The sequence below is a fragment of the Salmo trutta genome, chromosome 22 (genome assembly GCF_901001165.1).
Source record: "Salmo trutta chromosome 22, fSalTru1.1, whole genome shotgun sequence".
In the NCBI taxonomy this organism is placed as follows: Eukaryota; Metazoa; Chordata; class Actinopteri; order Salmoniformes; family Salmonidae; genus Salmo; species Salmo trutta.
The window spans coordinates 9,426,323-9,442,670 of NC_042978.1; the positions used below are offsets into that span (position 1 = coordinate 9,426,323).

At 42.8% G+C, this 16,348-nt stretch overlaps 1 protein-coding gene across 3 annotated transcripts in view; it reads right to left on the reverse strand.

Moving 5' to 3' along the window:
- LOC115158030 (FYVE and coiled-coil domain-containing protein 1) overlaps positions 1-16,348 on the reverse strand; it is a 60,989-nt gene that overhangs the window by 5,553 nt on the left and 39,088 nt on the right. For all 3 annotated transcript variants that reach the window (XM_029706488.1, XM_029706490.1, XM_029706491.1), the window contains exons 14-16: positions 15,974-16,127; positions 4,428-4,520; positions 690-900 (exon numbers count right to left, since the gene is read on the reverse strand). In XM_029706488.1, the coding sequence (XP_029562348.1) occupies positions 690-900; positions 4,428-4,520; positions 15,974-16,127 (458 nt within the window). The remainder of the gene's footprint in view (positions 1-689; positions 901-4,427; positions 4,521-15,973; positions 16,128-16,348) is intronic.

A 16,348-nucleotide genomic window follows, 5' to 3' on the forward strand; every position in this document is an offset into this window, starting at 1 on the left:
GTGCATGGGGCTACCTGAGCTACACCAGGCTGCTTGTTCTCTTCATGAATGAAAGGTGAATAAAGAGTTATGTCTCAGCAGGGGGAGTTGCTCTCCCATTTACACTGCTCCAGGGTGAAGTTTCCCCTAGGTACACATCTAGGATCAGCTTTCCTTCCCCAAATCCTAGCCTTAACCATTAGTGGGGAAATGTAAAACAGGCCCAAGATATTGTACGTATTAAACGTCTCCCAGTAGAAGTGCCAATTTAGGATCAGTTTTCCCTCTAAGATCACAACAAATATGATGACATATTTATTTATTTTTTAATTTTACCTTTATTTAACTAGCCAAGTCCATTAGGAACAAATTCATATTTGAAATGAAGGCCTAGGAACAGTGGGTAAACTGCCTTGGTCAGGGGCAGAATGACAGATTTTTACCTTGTCAGCCCGGGGATTTGCTTTTGCAATTTTTTCGGTTTCTAGTTCAACGCTCTAACCACTAGGCTACCTGCCGCCCCCATAGACAGGGGAGACCTAATCCTAGAAGATCAACTCTCCCAAACCGAGACGCTTGACACATCCCCTAAATCAAATAAAGCCTTTATGACTGCAGAAAACCCTGCCTGTACACACAGTAGCTCTCCAGGACCAGGGTTGGTGATTGACCACTGATCTAAGAGCTGAGCTGGGGCGTGGTTGTCCTACCTTGGATTGTTCCACGGGGACGTCGGCGGTCACGCGGTACACCATACTGAACGAGATGCTCTTGGGCTCCGAGGAGAACATCCAGCTCACGGTGGGGCTGCAATCGACCACGACGATGGAGATCACGCTGTAGCAACTGGACTTGACAAAAAGCTCCCGGGAGCCATCGCCAAACTGAGAGATGTCGTCGATGCTGAGAGGGACGACCAGACTGGAAACACAACATATCAACATCAAATCAAATCTTATTCGTCACATGCGCCAAATACAAAAGGTGGAACTTAGTGAAATGCTTACTTACAAGCCCTTAACCAACAATGCAGTTAAGAAAATACCCCCCCCCTCCCGCAAAAGAAGTAAGAGATAATAATAACAAATAATTAAAGAGCAGCAGTAAGTAACAATAGCGGGGCTATATACAGGGGGTGCCGGTACAGAGTCAACGTGCGGGGACACCGGTTTTGAGGCAATTGAGGTAATATGTACATGTAGGTAGAGTTATTGAAGGGACTATGCCTAGATAATAACAGAAAGTAGCAGCAGCGTAGAAGGGGGCGGGGGGCAATGCAAATAGTCTGGGTAGCCATTTGATTAGATGTTCAGGAGTCTTATGGCTTGGGGGTAGAAGCTGTTTAGGAGTCTCTTGGACCTAGACTTGGCGCTCCGGTACCGCTTGTCGTGCGGTAGCAGAGAGAACAGTCTATGACTAGGATGTCTGGAGTCTCTGACAATTTCTAGGGCCTTCCTCTGACACCGCCTGGTATAGAGGTCCTGGATGGCAGGAAGCTTGGCCCAGGTGATGTACTGGGTCGTACACACTACCCTCTGTAGTGCCTTGCGGTCATAGGCCGAGCAGTTGCCATACCAGGCAGTGATACAACCAGTCAGGATGCTCTCGATGGTGCAGCTGTAAAACCTTTTGAGGATCTGAGGACCCATACCAAATCTTTTCAGTTTCCTGAGGGGGAATAGACTTTGTCGTGCCCCTTTCACAACTGTCTTGGTGTGCTTGGACCATGTTAGTTTGTTGGTGATATGGACGCCAAGGATCTTGAAGCGCTCAACCTGCTCCACTACAGCCCTGTTGATGAGAATGGGGATGTGCTCGGTCCTCCTTTTCCTGTAGTCCACAATCATCTCCTTTGTCTTGATCACATTGAGGGAGAGGTTGTTGTACTTGCACCACACAGTCAAGTATCTAACCTCCTCCCTATAGGTTGTCTCATCGTTGTCGTGATAAGGCCTACCACAACTTAATGATGTGTTGGTGTCGTGCCTGGCTGTGTGGTCATGAGTCAACAGGGAGTACAGGAGGGGACAGAGCACGCACCCCTGAGGGGCCCCCGTGATGAGGATCAGCGTGGCGGATGTGTTGTTACCTACCCTTACCACCTGGGGGCGGCCCGTCAGGAAGTCCAGGATCCAGTTGCAGAGGGAGGAGTTTATTGATGAGCTTTGAGGGCACTATGGCATTGAACGCTGAGCTGTAGTCAATGAATAGCATTCTCATATAGGTGTTCCTTTTGTCCAGGTGTAAAAGGGCAGTGTGGAGTGCAATAGAGATTGCATCATCTGTGGATCTGTTGGTGCGGTATGCAAATTGGAGTGGGTCTAGGGTTTCTGGGATAATGGTGTTGATGTGAGCCATGACCAGCCTTTCAAAGCATTTCATGGCTACAGATGGGAGTGCTACGGGTCGGTATTAATTTAGGCAGGGTACCTTGGTGTTCTTGGGCACAGGGACTATGGTGGTCTACTTGAAACATGTTGGTATTACAGACTTAGACAGGGAGAGGTTGAAAATGTCAGTGAAGACACTTGCCAGTTGGTCAGCGCATGCTCGGAGTACACGTCCTGGTAATCCGTCTGGCCCTGTGAACGTTGACCTGTTTAAAGGTTTTACTCACATCGGCTGCAGAGAGCGTGATCACACAGTCGTCCGGAACAGCTGATGCTCTCATGCATGTTTCAGTGTTACTTGCCTCAAAGCGAGCATAGAAGTTATTTAGCTCGTCTGGTAGGCTCGTGTCACTGGGCAGCTCTTGGCTGTGCTTCCCTTTGTAGTCTGTAATAGTTTGCAAGCCTTGCCACATCCGACGAGCATCAGAGCCGGTGTAGTACGATTCGATCTTAATCCTGTATTATAAGCTTCTGGGTTAGAGTCCCGCTCCTTGAAAGCGGCAGCTCTACCTTTTAGATCAGTGCAAATGCTGGCTGCAATCCATGGCTTCTGATTGGGGTATGTACGTACAGTCACTGTGGGGACGACATCATCGATGCACTTATTGATGAAGCCAGTGACTGATGTGGCGTACTCCTCAATGCCATCAGAAGAATCCCGGAACATATTCCTGTCTGTGCTAGCAAAACAGTCCTGTAGTTTAGCATCTGCTTCATCTGACCACTTTTTTATAGACCGAGTCACTGGTGCTTTCTGCTTTAATTTTTGCTTGTAAGCAGGAATCAGGAGGATAGAATTATGGTCAGATTTGCCAAATGGAGGGCGAGGGAGACCTTTGTACGCGTCTCTGTGTGTGGAGTAAAAGTGGTCTAGAGTTTTTTCCCTCTGGTTGCACATTTAACATGCTGATAGAAATTTGGTAAAATGGATTTAAGTTTCCCAGCATTAAAGTCCCCGGCCACTAGGAGCGCCGCCTCTGCATGAGCGTTTTCCTGTTTGCTTATGGCGGTATAGAGCTCATTGAGTGTGGTTTTAGTGCCAGCATCGGTCTGTGGTGGTATGTAGACAGCTATGAAAAAGACAGATGAAAACTCTCTTGGTAGATAGTATGGTCTACAGCTTATCATGAGATACTCTACCTCAGGCAAGCAAAACCTCAATATTTCCTTAGATATCGTGCACCAGCTATTGTTTACAAATATGCATAGGCCCCCGCTCCGTGTCTTACCAGAGGCTGCCGTTCTATCCTGCCGATAGAGTGTATAACCCGCCAGCTGTATGTTATTAATGTCGTCGTTCAGCCACGACTCGGTGAAACATAAGATATTACAGTTTTTAATGTCCCGTTGGTAGGAAATACGTTCTTTCAGTTCGTCCCATTTATTTTCCAGCAATTGCACGTTAGCTAGCAGTACGGAGGGCAAAGGCAGATTAGCCACTCGTCGCCTGGTCCTCACAAGGAACCCTGAACTCTTTCTGCGAAATCTCCGTTTCCTTCTCCAGTGAATGACGGGGATGAGGGCCTGTTAGGGTGTTTGGAGCATATCCTTCCCATCCGACTCATTAAATAAAAACTCTTCGAGATGAGTAATTGCTGTTCTGATGTCCAGAAGCTCTTTTTGGTCATAAGAGACAGTAGCAGCAACATTATGTACAAAACAAGTTACGAACAACACAGAAAAACAAACAAAATAGCACAGTTGGATAAGAGCCAATAAAACAGCAGCCATCCTCTCCGGCGCCATCTTCACATATCAGAGGAAGAGTAGTAATTTGATTTGACTGAGATTTCAACTTGAGTTCTCTCACACAATACACTGCCAGTCTTGGCCGGGATTCAGTGTAGTCCTGAAATTGCCTGTAATGGAAAAAGCAAGTACTGGCAGAGGAAGCTGGAATAGTAGTGCTATTATTAACATCAGAAATGTTAGTTGTTGATGTGTTATTCGGGTTCAGTGAAAGGTCTGTAACGTGTGTGTGTGTGTGTGTGTGTGTGTGTGTGTGTGTGTGTGTGTGTGTGTGTGTGTGTGTGTGTGCACACAAAGTTCTGGACTCACGTGACTTCTCCAGACTTGAGAAGGGCGATCTCTGCATCATGCAGAGTGGACACATTCTCTTCTGGGTCATCTGGGGTCGTGTCTCCTGTGCCTCTGCAGGTCGTGGGTCACATTACAAAAGACAGTATTGATTTACCACATAGCTTCTCATTACCACACATCTACCGTGTCTATTGGCTAATTAAGACTTTAGGGCCGAACCAAAACATACTGTGGTCGTAATGTTTACGACCACAAATAACCGATGGCGTATTGGAGGGTAAAACTGCATGACCGTTTACCCGCCTTTTAGGGAAAAATGTATAGGGAACGTAACTTTTTCACTGCGACTGCCGATCAGAGTTTACCCACCTATTCTTTTACCACTACATCAGTGCAAATAGCAATAACCGTAGTGACCCTGTGTTTGAAGACGTGGATATCGACTTTGCCAATTTGATGCTATATATAACATAAAATATTTGCAACAAAAGTTCCACCATCAGGTTTCTGTGCCAATGCACCACAACTAATAAGCAAATCATATTGACTTGCGCTTCAACAGCATAGTTTGCAATTTCAACACCATCAATCTGCACAGTTTGGATGCTGGATTATATTCCGGACGAACGCGCCCAGGTAGCCTACAGGAGACTTTGAAGTAGCCTAATCGGATTCAAATATTGTGACTGGTTGTGTTTATGCCACACATAAAAGGAAATACATTCTAAAAGTTAAATGACAAATATTTAGGCTATATTGAAGCGTTTTGGGTTCTAGGTACGCGAGGAATAGCCACTCGGATCAGAGAGGAGGCAGAGCAGGTGTCAAGCTTTCCTGAATAACTAGGCCTGCTGGGAGCATATTTGACCACATTATTATACGACAGGCTGGGCTGCTACTGTGTCTTTCTATACCTTATGAACTGTTGAGAGTAGACCCACAATTGGTCCAAATGGAATGAATGGCATGATATATTCAAATCACAGGGCTTTTGCGCTGTTGTTCAAATGACAGTTGCCGTTTACAGCCTACAGTAGAATGTTTAACTCACTTAAAAACAATTATTCAATAAACGCAATTATTCATTACAATGTGGTGTTGTAGGCTAGTCTATGTAGGATAATTGTATTGTCCCTAAACAAGACCAATAGGGCAGCTTTTTGAGCTGTGTGTCTCATGTCTTCACTGTTCTTTCGTACGCAATGACGCACCATGGCATCTCCGCTTATATTGAAAATTGGTCCAGCTTTTAATGATTTTATGTGTGGTATGATTGCTAGTTAGCATATTGCAGATCTGGACAAACGATCCACCTACCACTAAAGGCACTATGAATGGTGGATAGAGGGCAGGCTAGACAGACTGGTAGACTATATTGACCTGTGTGGTATAGTTAGCGTGCAGAAAAGCAGAGTGCATAACGGATGTACCAAAACACCTTGATATAGGGGAGGCGCATGCAAGCAGATGAGGAAATTTAGCTAGGATGGAAGACATTATATAGTAAACCTGGGAACAAACATGCTACCCTCCCCAACCTGAACGTGTTAAATCACACCTCTAGATACATACATTTACGGTCATTTTCTTTCCCACTTAACTCCGGGATTTCTTCTTGGTGTGCTTATGACTTCCATTCACAATCATTTCAGCAGCGGGTGTCTACAAATGGAAGGCAGCAGATGTGTGAAGGTCACACTGAACTTTCGTTTGCGACCAACTTTGTGTTTTTTTCTTTTCTTGTGAGGGGTTCAGATCACAATAATATTCAAAAAGTACACAGAGAAAGTATCGTAATAAGGTAGAAAGTAAAAACATGCATACAAGAGAAAATACCAAACAAAATCAAAAATAAAATATAGCTGCAAGCATCAATGCCGGGGTTCAAGCTGTGGGCCCACTGCCAGCAGGACAAATTGGAAACATTGCCATAGGATAAGCTACTTCTATACTGCTTACCACGCTTGCAAATGATCAAAACTCAAAATCAAACAGATCAAGCAATACTCTTTCAATGTATTTTAGATTTTTTTTAATGACGTTGACTACTTTCAAACATTTTCTTCTACAGAACCTCTGGACTGATCTGCACCAAATTTGGTATATAGCTAATATCGATGCACATCTTCAAACACAATATTTTCCAAGACTCTTGCTCAAACAATATTGCCGCTATGAACCAATAAGCTTGCATGAATGATTTTTCCTGTCCAAAAGTGCCCCCATGCAGCCAAACTGAACCATAGGTTAGCTAGACTCATATCCCTGAGCATGTGAGACAAATTTCATAATTCTGAGTTAAATTGGCAACGTTTTTGCAGAGTCAAATTGAATCGGTGAATTAATTTAGTGTATTCATTTATAATAAAAATGTTGGGAGGACATTGGGATATTATTTCAGACTCTTTTCTAGTCTGCATTTTGTTGATGGTTATGACCCATGTTACATACCGTAATTATTCCCATTGGTTTATGGAGGGTTTCTAGTAGTTTTTTATATAGATTGGATACAAAGCTTCAACTTGTGTTGTTGCTACCTATAGTACCATTTTGTAAGTGGGTGGAGTGGTTGACCCCCCTAAGTGTGAATAGTGGTTTGTAAATGCAAATAAAAAAAGAATGACGAACCAAGTAAATTATACATGTTTTTTAGGTCTGTAATTGCAGCAGTGACTTGTTTGTAGTTCCTCTACACAATTTTATCTAGAGGGAATAATGTCAAAGCCTAGATATTTAAAAAGGGTCATAGTTGGTATCTCCAATTCTAGCTTGAGATTGGACATTGCTTAAAGTGGGAGCAAAGATGATCCAGTGAGGTTGATCATATACAGTTGAAGTCGAAGTTTACATACACTTAGGTTGGAGTCGTTAAAACTCATTTTTCAACCACTCCACACATTTCTTGTTAACAAACTATAGATTCGGCAAGTCGGTTAGGACATCTACTTTGTGGATGACAAGTAATTTTTCCAACAATTGTTTACAGACAGATTACTTCACTTATAATTCACTGTATCACAATTCCAGTGGGTCAGAAGTTTACATACACTAAGTTGACTGTGCCTTTAAAACAGCTTGGAAAATTCCAGAAAATGATGTCATGGCTTTAGAAGCTTCTGATAGGCTAATTGACATAATTTGAGTCAATTGGAGGTGTACCTGTGGATGTATTTCAAGGCCTACCTTCAAACTCAGTGCCTCTTTGCTTTACATCATGGGAAAATTAAAAGAAATCAGCCAAGACCTCAGAAAAATAATTGTAGACCTCCACAAGTCTGGTTCATCCTTGGGAGCAATTTCCAAATGCCTGAAGGTACCACGTTCATCTGTATAAACAATAGTACGCATGTATAAACACCATGGGACCACGTAGCCATGATAATGCTCAGGAAGGAGACGCGTTCTGTCTCCTAGAGATGAACGTACTTTGGTGCGAAAAATGCAAATCAATCCCAGAACAACAGCAAAGGACCTTGTGAAAATGCTGGAGGAAACGAAAGTATCTACATCCACAGTAAAATGAGTCCTATATTGACATAACCTGAAAGGCCGCTCAGCAAGGAAGAAACCACTGCTCCAAAACCGCCATAAAAAAGCCAGACTACGGTTTGCAACTGCACATGGGGACAAAGATCGTACTTTTTGGAGAAATGTCCTCTGGTCTGATGAAACAAAAATGGAACTGTTTGGCCATAATAACCATCTTTATGTTTGGAGGAAAAAGGGGGATGCTGGTGTAATAGTATAGCTTCCGTCCCTCTCTTCGCCCATACCTGGGCTCGAACCAGGGACCCTCTGCACACATCAACAACTGACACCTGCGAAGTATCATTACCCATCACTCCACAATAACCGCTTTGCAAGGGGAACAACTACTTCAAGGTCTCAGAGTGAGTGACATCACCAATTGAAACGCTATTAGCACACACCCCGCTAACTAGCTAGCCATTTCACATCGGTTACACCCACCCCCCTTTTGACCTTCTCCTTTTCCGCAGCAACCAGTGATCTGGGTCACAGCATCCAATGTAACAGTATAGCTTCTGTCCCTCTCCTCGCCCCTACCTGGGCTCGAAATAGGGACCCTCTGCACACATCAACAACTGACACCCACGAAGCATCGTTACCCATCGCTCCACAAAAGCCGCGGCTCTTGCAAAGCAAGGGGAACAACTACTTCAAGGTCTCAGAGCGAGTGACGTCATCGATTGAAACGCTATTAGCGTGCACCCCGCTAAGTAGCTAGCCATTTCACATCGGTTACACTTGCAAGCCGAAGAACACCATCCCAACCGTGAAGCACAGGGGTGGCAGCATCATGTTGTGGGGGTGCTTTGCTGCAGGAGGGACTGGTGCACTTCACAAAATAGATGGCATCATGAGGGAGGAAAATTATGCGGATATATTGAAGCAACATCTTAAGACATCAGTCAGGAAGTTAAAGCATGGTCGCAAATGGGTCTTCCAAATGGACAATGACCCCAAGCATACTTCCAAAGTTGTGGAAAAATGGCTTAAGGACAACAAAGTCAAGGTATTGGAGTGGCTATCACAAAGCCCTGACCTCAATCCTATGGAAAATGTGTGGGCAGAACTGAAAAAGTGTGTGCGAGCAAGGAGGTCTACAAACCTGACTCAGTTACACCAGCTCTATCAGAAGGAATGGGCCAAAATTCACCCAACTTATTGTGGGAAGCTTGTGGAAGGCTACCTGAAACGTTTGACCCAAGTTAAACAATTTAAAGACAATGCTACCAAATACTAATTGATTGTATGTAAACTTCTGACCCACTGGGAATGTGATGAAAGAAATAAAATCTGAAATAAATCACTCTCTCTACTATTATTCTGACATTTCACATTCTTAAAATAAAGTGGTGATCCTAACTGACCTAAAACAGGGAATTTTTACTAGGATTAAATGTCAGGAATTGTGAAAAACTTAGTTTAAATGTATTTGGCTATCTAAGCCTGTATTTGGACATCTAAGCCTATAGGCCTTTGTTTTAGGAAAGTAGCCTAAACCCCTTAATTTGTTACAGGCTGTTTTTAAGGACACATAAATGTGGCTCATTTGGCCAACATCCCTTGTTTATTGATAGCGCTGGCTGTGCCAGGTTGCATCTGAATGCATATGGATGTCCATGAAATTTCTCAAAATGTCCAGTAAATCAGATGGAAACCTAGCTATGGACACCCTAAAGACTCGGACAAGTGCGCTAGTCCACTGTGACTTTGATTATGCCTGCACATCATGGTTCACCAGCAGCCCCAAACATCTAAAGAATAAGCTACCAGCCAAACAAGCTTGTAAGAATTGTACTTAAATTCCCCCCTCATACTCATCTGGAAGTTGAGCTTTTTTTGTCTCTATCTCTATAATGTGTCTGCATCTAAGTAATTCTATATGTAATATGTAGAAATTAGGGCCCACCATGAACATAAGTCACTGACTTTATGCAATTTGAGGAAGCACTCATTTACAAAACAGAGACACACCCCCTACTTTCTAAAAAAATCATCCCATGGAAGAGATACATAGATGATGTCTTTGTGCTCTGGGAAGGAAGTCAGCAGGAACTAAATTAATTCCTGAACTCTGTTAAAACGAGAGCTCTGAATATCTCAAATTCCCCATGCAGATTGATGAGAGAAAAATAAATGACCTGGACATGGATCAAAGAGAAGGATGCATTACATACAGACTTATACACAAAGCCCACAGACCGCAATACCCTGCTACGTGCAGATAGTATGCATCCCTTTCCCCTCAAGAATGGTCTACCAAATAGCCAGTTATGCAGGGTTAAACAAATCTGTGGCCACCAGTCAGATTTTGACAGCAATGCTAAGAAAATGACAGATAAATTCAAAATGAGAGGCTACAAGGGCAAAACTCTTAATACTGCAATGATGAAAACATCTCAAAAACCAAGACAGGAATTGCTAAAAACTAAACCAAAGAAGGAAAAACAACGCAACAGTGTTTTGCACTAAGTACACCAAGTGTTCGGAGAAAATGAAAGCAATCCTGAAAAAGCACTGGCATATTCTGCAATCAGACAAAAAAAATTGCACACCTCTTCAAGGAGCCCCCACTGGTGGTCTATAAGTGTGGTCGCAATATTAGGGATAGGTTGGTGAGATCTGACATGCCCCCTGAGCCCACTCAGACACTCTTGACACCCATTCCAAATGGGAAATACAAATGCGGCTCATGCGCCCAGTGCAATAGCACTATAAAAACATCCTTCTTCAGACATCCACACACAGGTCAAAAAATCCCTGTTAGGGTTATCATCCCATGCAAGACAAAGGGAGTAATCTATCTCATCACCTGTACATGTGGGAAAGACAATTAAAACAACGCATAGCTGAACACCGCAGCTCAATCAGGTGTAAGAACATTGACTATCCAGTAGCAGCTCACTCTGTTGAAGCTAACCATCCCATCTCCTCCCTCAAATACACAGGCATTGAGCATGTTGCTCTACCAAGGAGAGGAGGTAACACGGAGGTCCTACTACTACAGAGGGAGGCCGACTGGATATCCTGTTTAAAAACACTGACCCCTAGTGGTCTGAATATTGACTTTGATCTCAGGCCATTCTTATGACCAACTACATTTTCTGTGAACAGGTCTTGTAAATGAATGTATTCTTTCCACAGCTTATCAGAGAACACACAATACGTTGCCCCTGTTGATGATGCTTATTATGCATTATGGTCGAACCAAAAGATTACATGTAAAAAAAAAATGAAATTGGAAATATTTAAATATAGTGGCAAGAAAAAAGTATGTGAACCCTTTAGAATTACCTGGATTTCTGCATAAAATGGTCCTAACATTTGATCTGATCTTCATCTAAGTCACAACAATAGACAAACACAGTGTGCTTAAACTAATAACACACAAATTATTGTATTTTTATTGTCTATATTGAATAGATAATTTAAACATTCACAGTGTAGGTTGGAAAAAGTATGTGAATCCCTAGGCTAATTAGCTCCAAAAGCTAATTGGAGTCAAGAGTCAGCTAACCTGGAGTCCAATCAATGAGACAAGATTGGAGATGTTGAATAGGGCTGCCCTGCCCTATAAAAAACACTCACAAAATTTGAGTTTGCTATTCACAAGAAGCTGGAAAGGGTTACAAAAGTATTTCTAAAAGCCTTGATGTTCATCAGTCCACGGTAAGACAAATTGTCTATAAATGGAAAGTTCAGCACTGTTGCTATTCTCCCTAGGAGTGGCCGTCCTGCAAAGATGACTGCAAGAGCACAGCGCAGAATGCTCAATGAGGTTAAGAAGAATCCTAGAGTGTCAGCTAAAGACTTACAGAAATCTATGGAACGTGCTAACATCTCTGTTGACGAGTCAATGACACGTAAAACACTAAACAACAATGGTGTTCATGGGAAGACACCACGGAAGAAGCCACTGCTGTCCAAAAAATGCATTGCTACACGTTTGAAGTTAGCAAAAGTGCACCTGGATCTTCCACAGCACTACTGGCAAAATATTCTGTGGACAGAAGAAACTACAGTTGAGTTGTTTGCAAGGAACACACAACACTGTGTGGAGAAAAAAATGCACAGCACACCAACATCAAAAACTTATCCCAACAGTATAGTATGGTGGAGGGAGCATCATGGTTTTGGGCTGCTTTGCTGCCTCAGGACCTGGACAACTTTCTATCATCGGCGGAAAAACGAATTCCCAAGTTTATCAAGACATTTTGCAGGAGGATATAAGGCTATCTGTCTGCCAATTGAAGCTCAACAGAAGTTGGGTAATGCAACAGGACAACGACCCAAAACACAGAAGTAAATCAACAACAGAATGGCTTCAACAGAAGAAAATACACCTTCTGGAGTGGCTCAGTCAGAGTCCTGACCTCAACCCGATTGAAATGCTGTGGCATGACCTCAAGAAAGCAGTTCACACCAGACATCCCAAGAATATTGCTGAACTAAAACAGTTTTGTAAAGAGGAATGGTCCAAACGTTTGCATGAGGTTGTTGCTGCCAAAGGAGGGTCAACCAGTTATTAAATCCAAGGGTTCACATACTTTTCCCACCCTGCACTGTGAATATTTACACGGTGTGTTCAATAAAGACATGAAAACGTATACTTGTTTGTGTGTTATTAGTTTAAGCACACTGCGTTTGTCTATTGTTGTGACTTTGATGAAGATCAGATCAAATATGATCACTAATTTATGCAGAAATCCAGGTAATACCATAGGTGAAATTAAATGAAACAGTAATGTATGTTGAAGCTAATGATAACAATGGCATCATATATTCAATAGGCTGTGGGCTATTGTCTTAACAGTTTTGCTCAATTCATTCTGCTCAACCTGTGAGGTGGTTAGGTTGGACCCAGGCGCAGAGAAGAGACCAGACGAGGAATCAGTAGCCGCAGAATCACTGTATACTTGAAAGAACAACAAACACTAAGTCTCAAACTCACTCGGGAAAGGAACGCACACGATAAACAATTCAAGCATCTGCAAAGGACCCCAGAAAGCACACCTCTTTTAAAAACAGGGACACAATCGTGAAATAAGACAATAAGAATAAGTCCAATAAAAGTCTCTAGGACGGCCTCTCTGTCGCCCTCTGGTGCCAGAAGGAACCATGACACAACCTGGCAATTACGACTGTCGTCATTGGTCGCACTAATTGTACTGTTTGTCTACATAACCTAGTTCAAGCATTTATGAAATGACCCTGAAGAAGGCACAGTGATGCCGAAACGTTGGTGTTTTTTTACCCAATAAATGACTGGGAGGTTATATACACATGAAGTGTGCGATTCTCTTTGTTTTTATAGCTTACAGTTTATTCACCATTAGTCAGCACCTCTACACTGAATAATTTCCTCTCGGTGTGCGCCAGCTCATGCTTTTTATTAGGCTTTCTGTTTGTCAAGATGTTTGTGATGTTGAAAACGCACGTTTCCGAAGTCGGGATGCTTCGTCGATTGGTTGTGTGGTGCATTGGCACAGACACCTGTTGGTGGAAAAATCTTTGCATATATTTTATATAATTATAAATATGGCATCAAAATGTAGAAAATCCGATTTCTCCCTAGCTGACAATTGTCAGCCACCTTGAAGTTGTTGTTTTCTATTTTGCTTATATCATCCATCATTATTATGAGTTTCCTAGAGCATGGGAATGTCTACCACTTCCTACTGATAATATCAAAACAACTGTAGTAGTACCTTTACCAAATACATTCTACTGGACTAGAAAGGGGGGGGATAATAAACAATATGAAATCATTAACGGTGAAATAAAAACTCATAAACGTGAAACCAAATAATGTTTGTACAGTCACAGTTTATAGGGACGAATATAAACCATTCAACAGATCCTAATTTGAACAGTAATTTGCTCATTACTGTTCAGTTCCCTCTGGGATATTCTATTCGTGGGTCCCGTCTAAGAGTGTCAAGTGGGTGTAAAAAAGTAAGTGGGTTGAACACCCACACAAAGACAGACAGGAGTTGAATACTAAATAAATAATACAGAAAGGGGAGGGGGGTCAGAAAGCCTGTGAGGCTGAGTAGATTATGGTCGGGGGAGGAATCCAGCATTGGCTTGACTTCCATTGCTTCCGAGGCTTGCGTGGGTCTTGTTGTTGATGCTTCCCCCGGGTGAACCACGCTGTACCTCAAGTTAGTTTTGCGCAGTAGTCCTCTCACCTGGTTGTAGGTAGCTTGCTGTTCCTGTAGATCTGAGCTTACATAGGCTGTCGGTTTACCATCTTTGGATTCCATGATCCAATCTGATTATTCTCAAATTACACTTCCTGCTGTGGTTTCCCAGCGCCTGTGTCTTTTCCTCCAGCAGCTTATTTGCAACTAGCAATGTGGCATAGTTCTTCTCCACCGTTTCCAGCTAGGTGTGTAGGGCGGTAGCTGAAACCTCAAGATCTTTTTCTTTTGAGTCACAGTTGGTGACCGTGGTTTGAAGTTTCACTGGTGTGTTGTTGATTGGGCTCAGCTTGGTGATAAGAGCGGATTGGGCTCAGAGTGATTTCCTCACGGACAATCACTCTGATCATACTTGCAAGAGCGTCAGGATCCATTGGAGTGCTGCATGTCTTGTACGGCATCCACGTGTAGGCTAGTTGTTTCTTCCCGAAACGTTAACCTCTCTTGGGTAGGGGGCAGTATTTTCACGTCCGGATGAAAAGCGTGCCCAAAGTAAACTACCTTTTACTCAGGCCCAGAAGCTAGGATATGCATTTAATAGACCTGGATAGAAAACACTCTAGTCTTTAAAACTGTTAAAATAATGTCTGTGAGTATAACAGAACTGATATGGCAGGCGAAACCCCGAGGACAAACCATCCCCCCCAAAACAAATTCAGCCTACCACTATTTTCAATGGCTGTCACTTTTATTTTAAGGCGAAGTCCTCCCAGATTACAGTTCCTAGGGTTTCCACTAGATGTCAACAGTGTTTAGAAAGAGTTTCAGGCTGGTTTTTGGAAAAATTTGCCAGAAATTGTAGTTTTTCTAGGTGGCTCCCATTTTGGCTGTAGTGTTTCCAAGCGCGTGAATGAGAGCGCGTTCTTTTGGTATTTTTCTCCGGTAAAGACAATAACAATTCTCCGTCTTAAATTGTATCGTTTATTTACGCATTAGGGTACCTAAGGTTTGATTATAAAACGTTGTTTGACTTGTTTGGAAAAGTTTATTAGTAACGTTTGGGATTAATTTTGTATGCATTTTGATGGAGGGAAACTGGGTGGATTATTGACTGAAGCGAGCCAGCTAAACTGAGTTCTTATGGATATAAAGAAGGACATTATCGAACAAAAGGACCATTTGTGATGTAACTGGGACCTTTTGGAGTGCCAACAGAAGAAGATCATCAAAGGTAAGGCATTATTTATATCGCTATTTCTGACTTTCGTGTCGCACCTGCCTGGTTGAAATATGTTTTTCATGTGTTTGTATGACGGGGCGCTGTCCTCAGATAATCGCATGGTGTGCTTTCGCCGTAAAGCCTTTTTAAAATCTGACACAGCAGCTGGATTAACAAGAAGTTAAGCTTTATTTTGATGTATTACACTTGTAATTTTATGAAAGATAAATATTTATAATTCTGTAGTTTGAATTTCGGGCTCTGCAATTTCACCAGATGTTGGCCAAGTGGGACGCTACCGTCCCACCTGCCCATAAGAAGTTATTAAGCCAATACCTTTGGAATTCTTAATATTGAAAAATAAAGATACATTTGTTGTGAATAAAGTCTTACTTTGAGGGAATGCTGTGGTACGAGCTAAGCCCGTTCACTGCATGCCACTGGAAGTCCCGTGCTTTTTGCTCGGAGTCCTCCTAAAGGACTGAACTTTTTGTCATGAAATGAGTGCATGTCTTCGAGAGCTTGTCATTACTCAGAGTTTGTCATGACTGTGCACTTGGAATGCTGTGTGTGTGTGTGTACCCACGTTGTGTATAGGCACATGCGTGTGTGTGTGTGTACACGTGTGTGTGTGTGTTTATTTTGCTAGGTATCTGTCCATGTCTGGTTGCACTCACATATCTAGCGCCCCCAGTGGCCGTGTGTTCTGCTCCCCCTCCAATGAATCCCCTGTGGTTTGGGACAGCGAGTCGCTGTCATAGATCCCGTTCGCATCCTCCTCTGTGGTGATGTCATAGGCCCCGTCATCAGTCTTGGCGCTGGGGTCCGACACTGCACAGGAAACAGGTGATCAAACCAGTCATGTACTTGTAACACTTTACTGTAGCCTGTATGTATGCATTAATAAAGCTTTTATAAGAGCTGCCTAAAGACATAACAGGAGCAGGAAGTCACACCTATACCACCTATATCCATTCTATCCCAGGCAGTCATACATGTCATACAGTCATACACATAGAAAAGCCATAGAGATCACATTATGTTTTTATGTA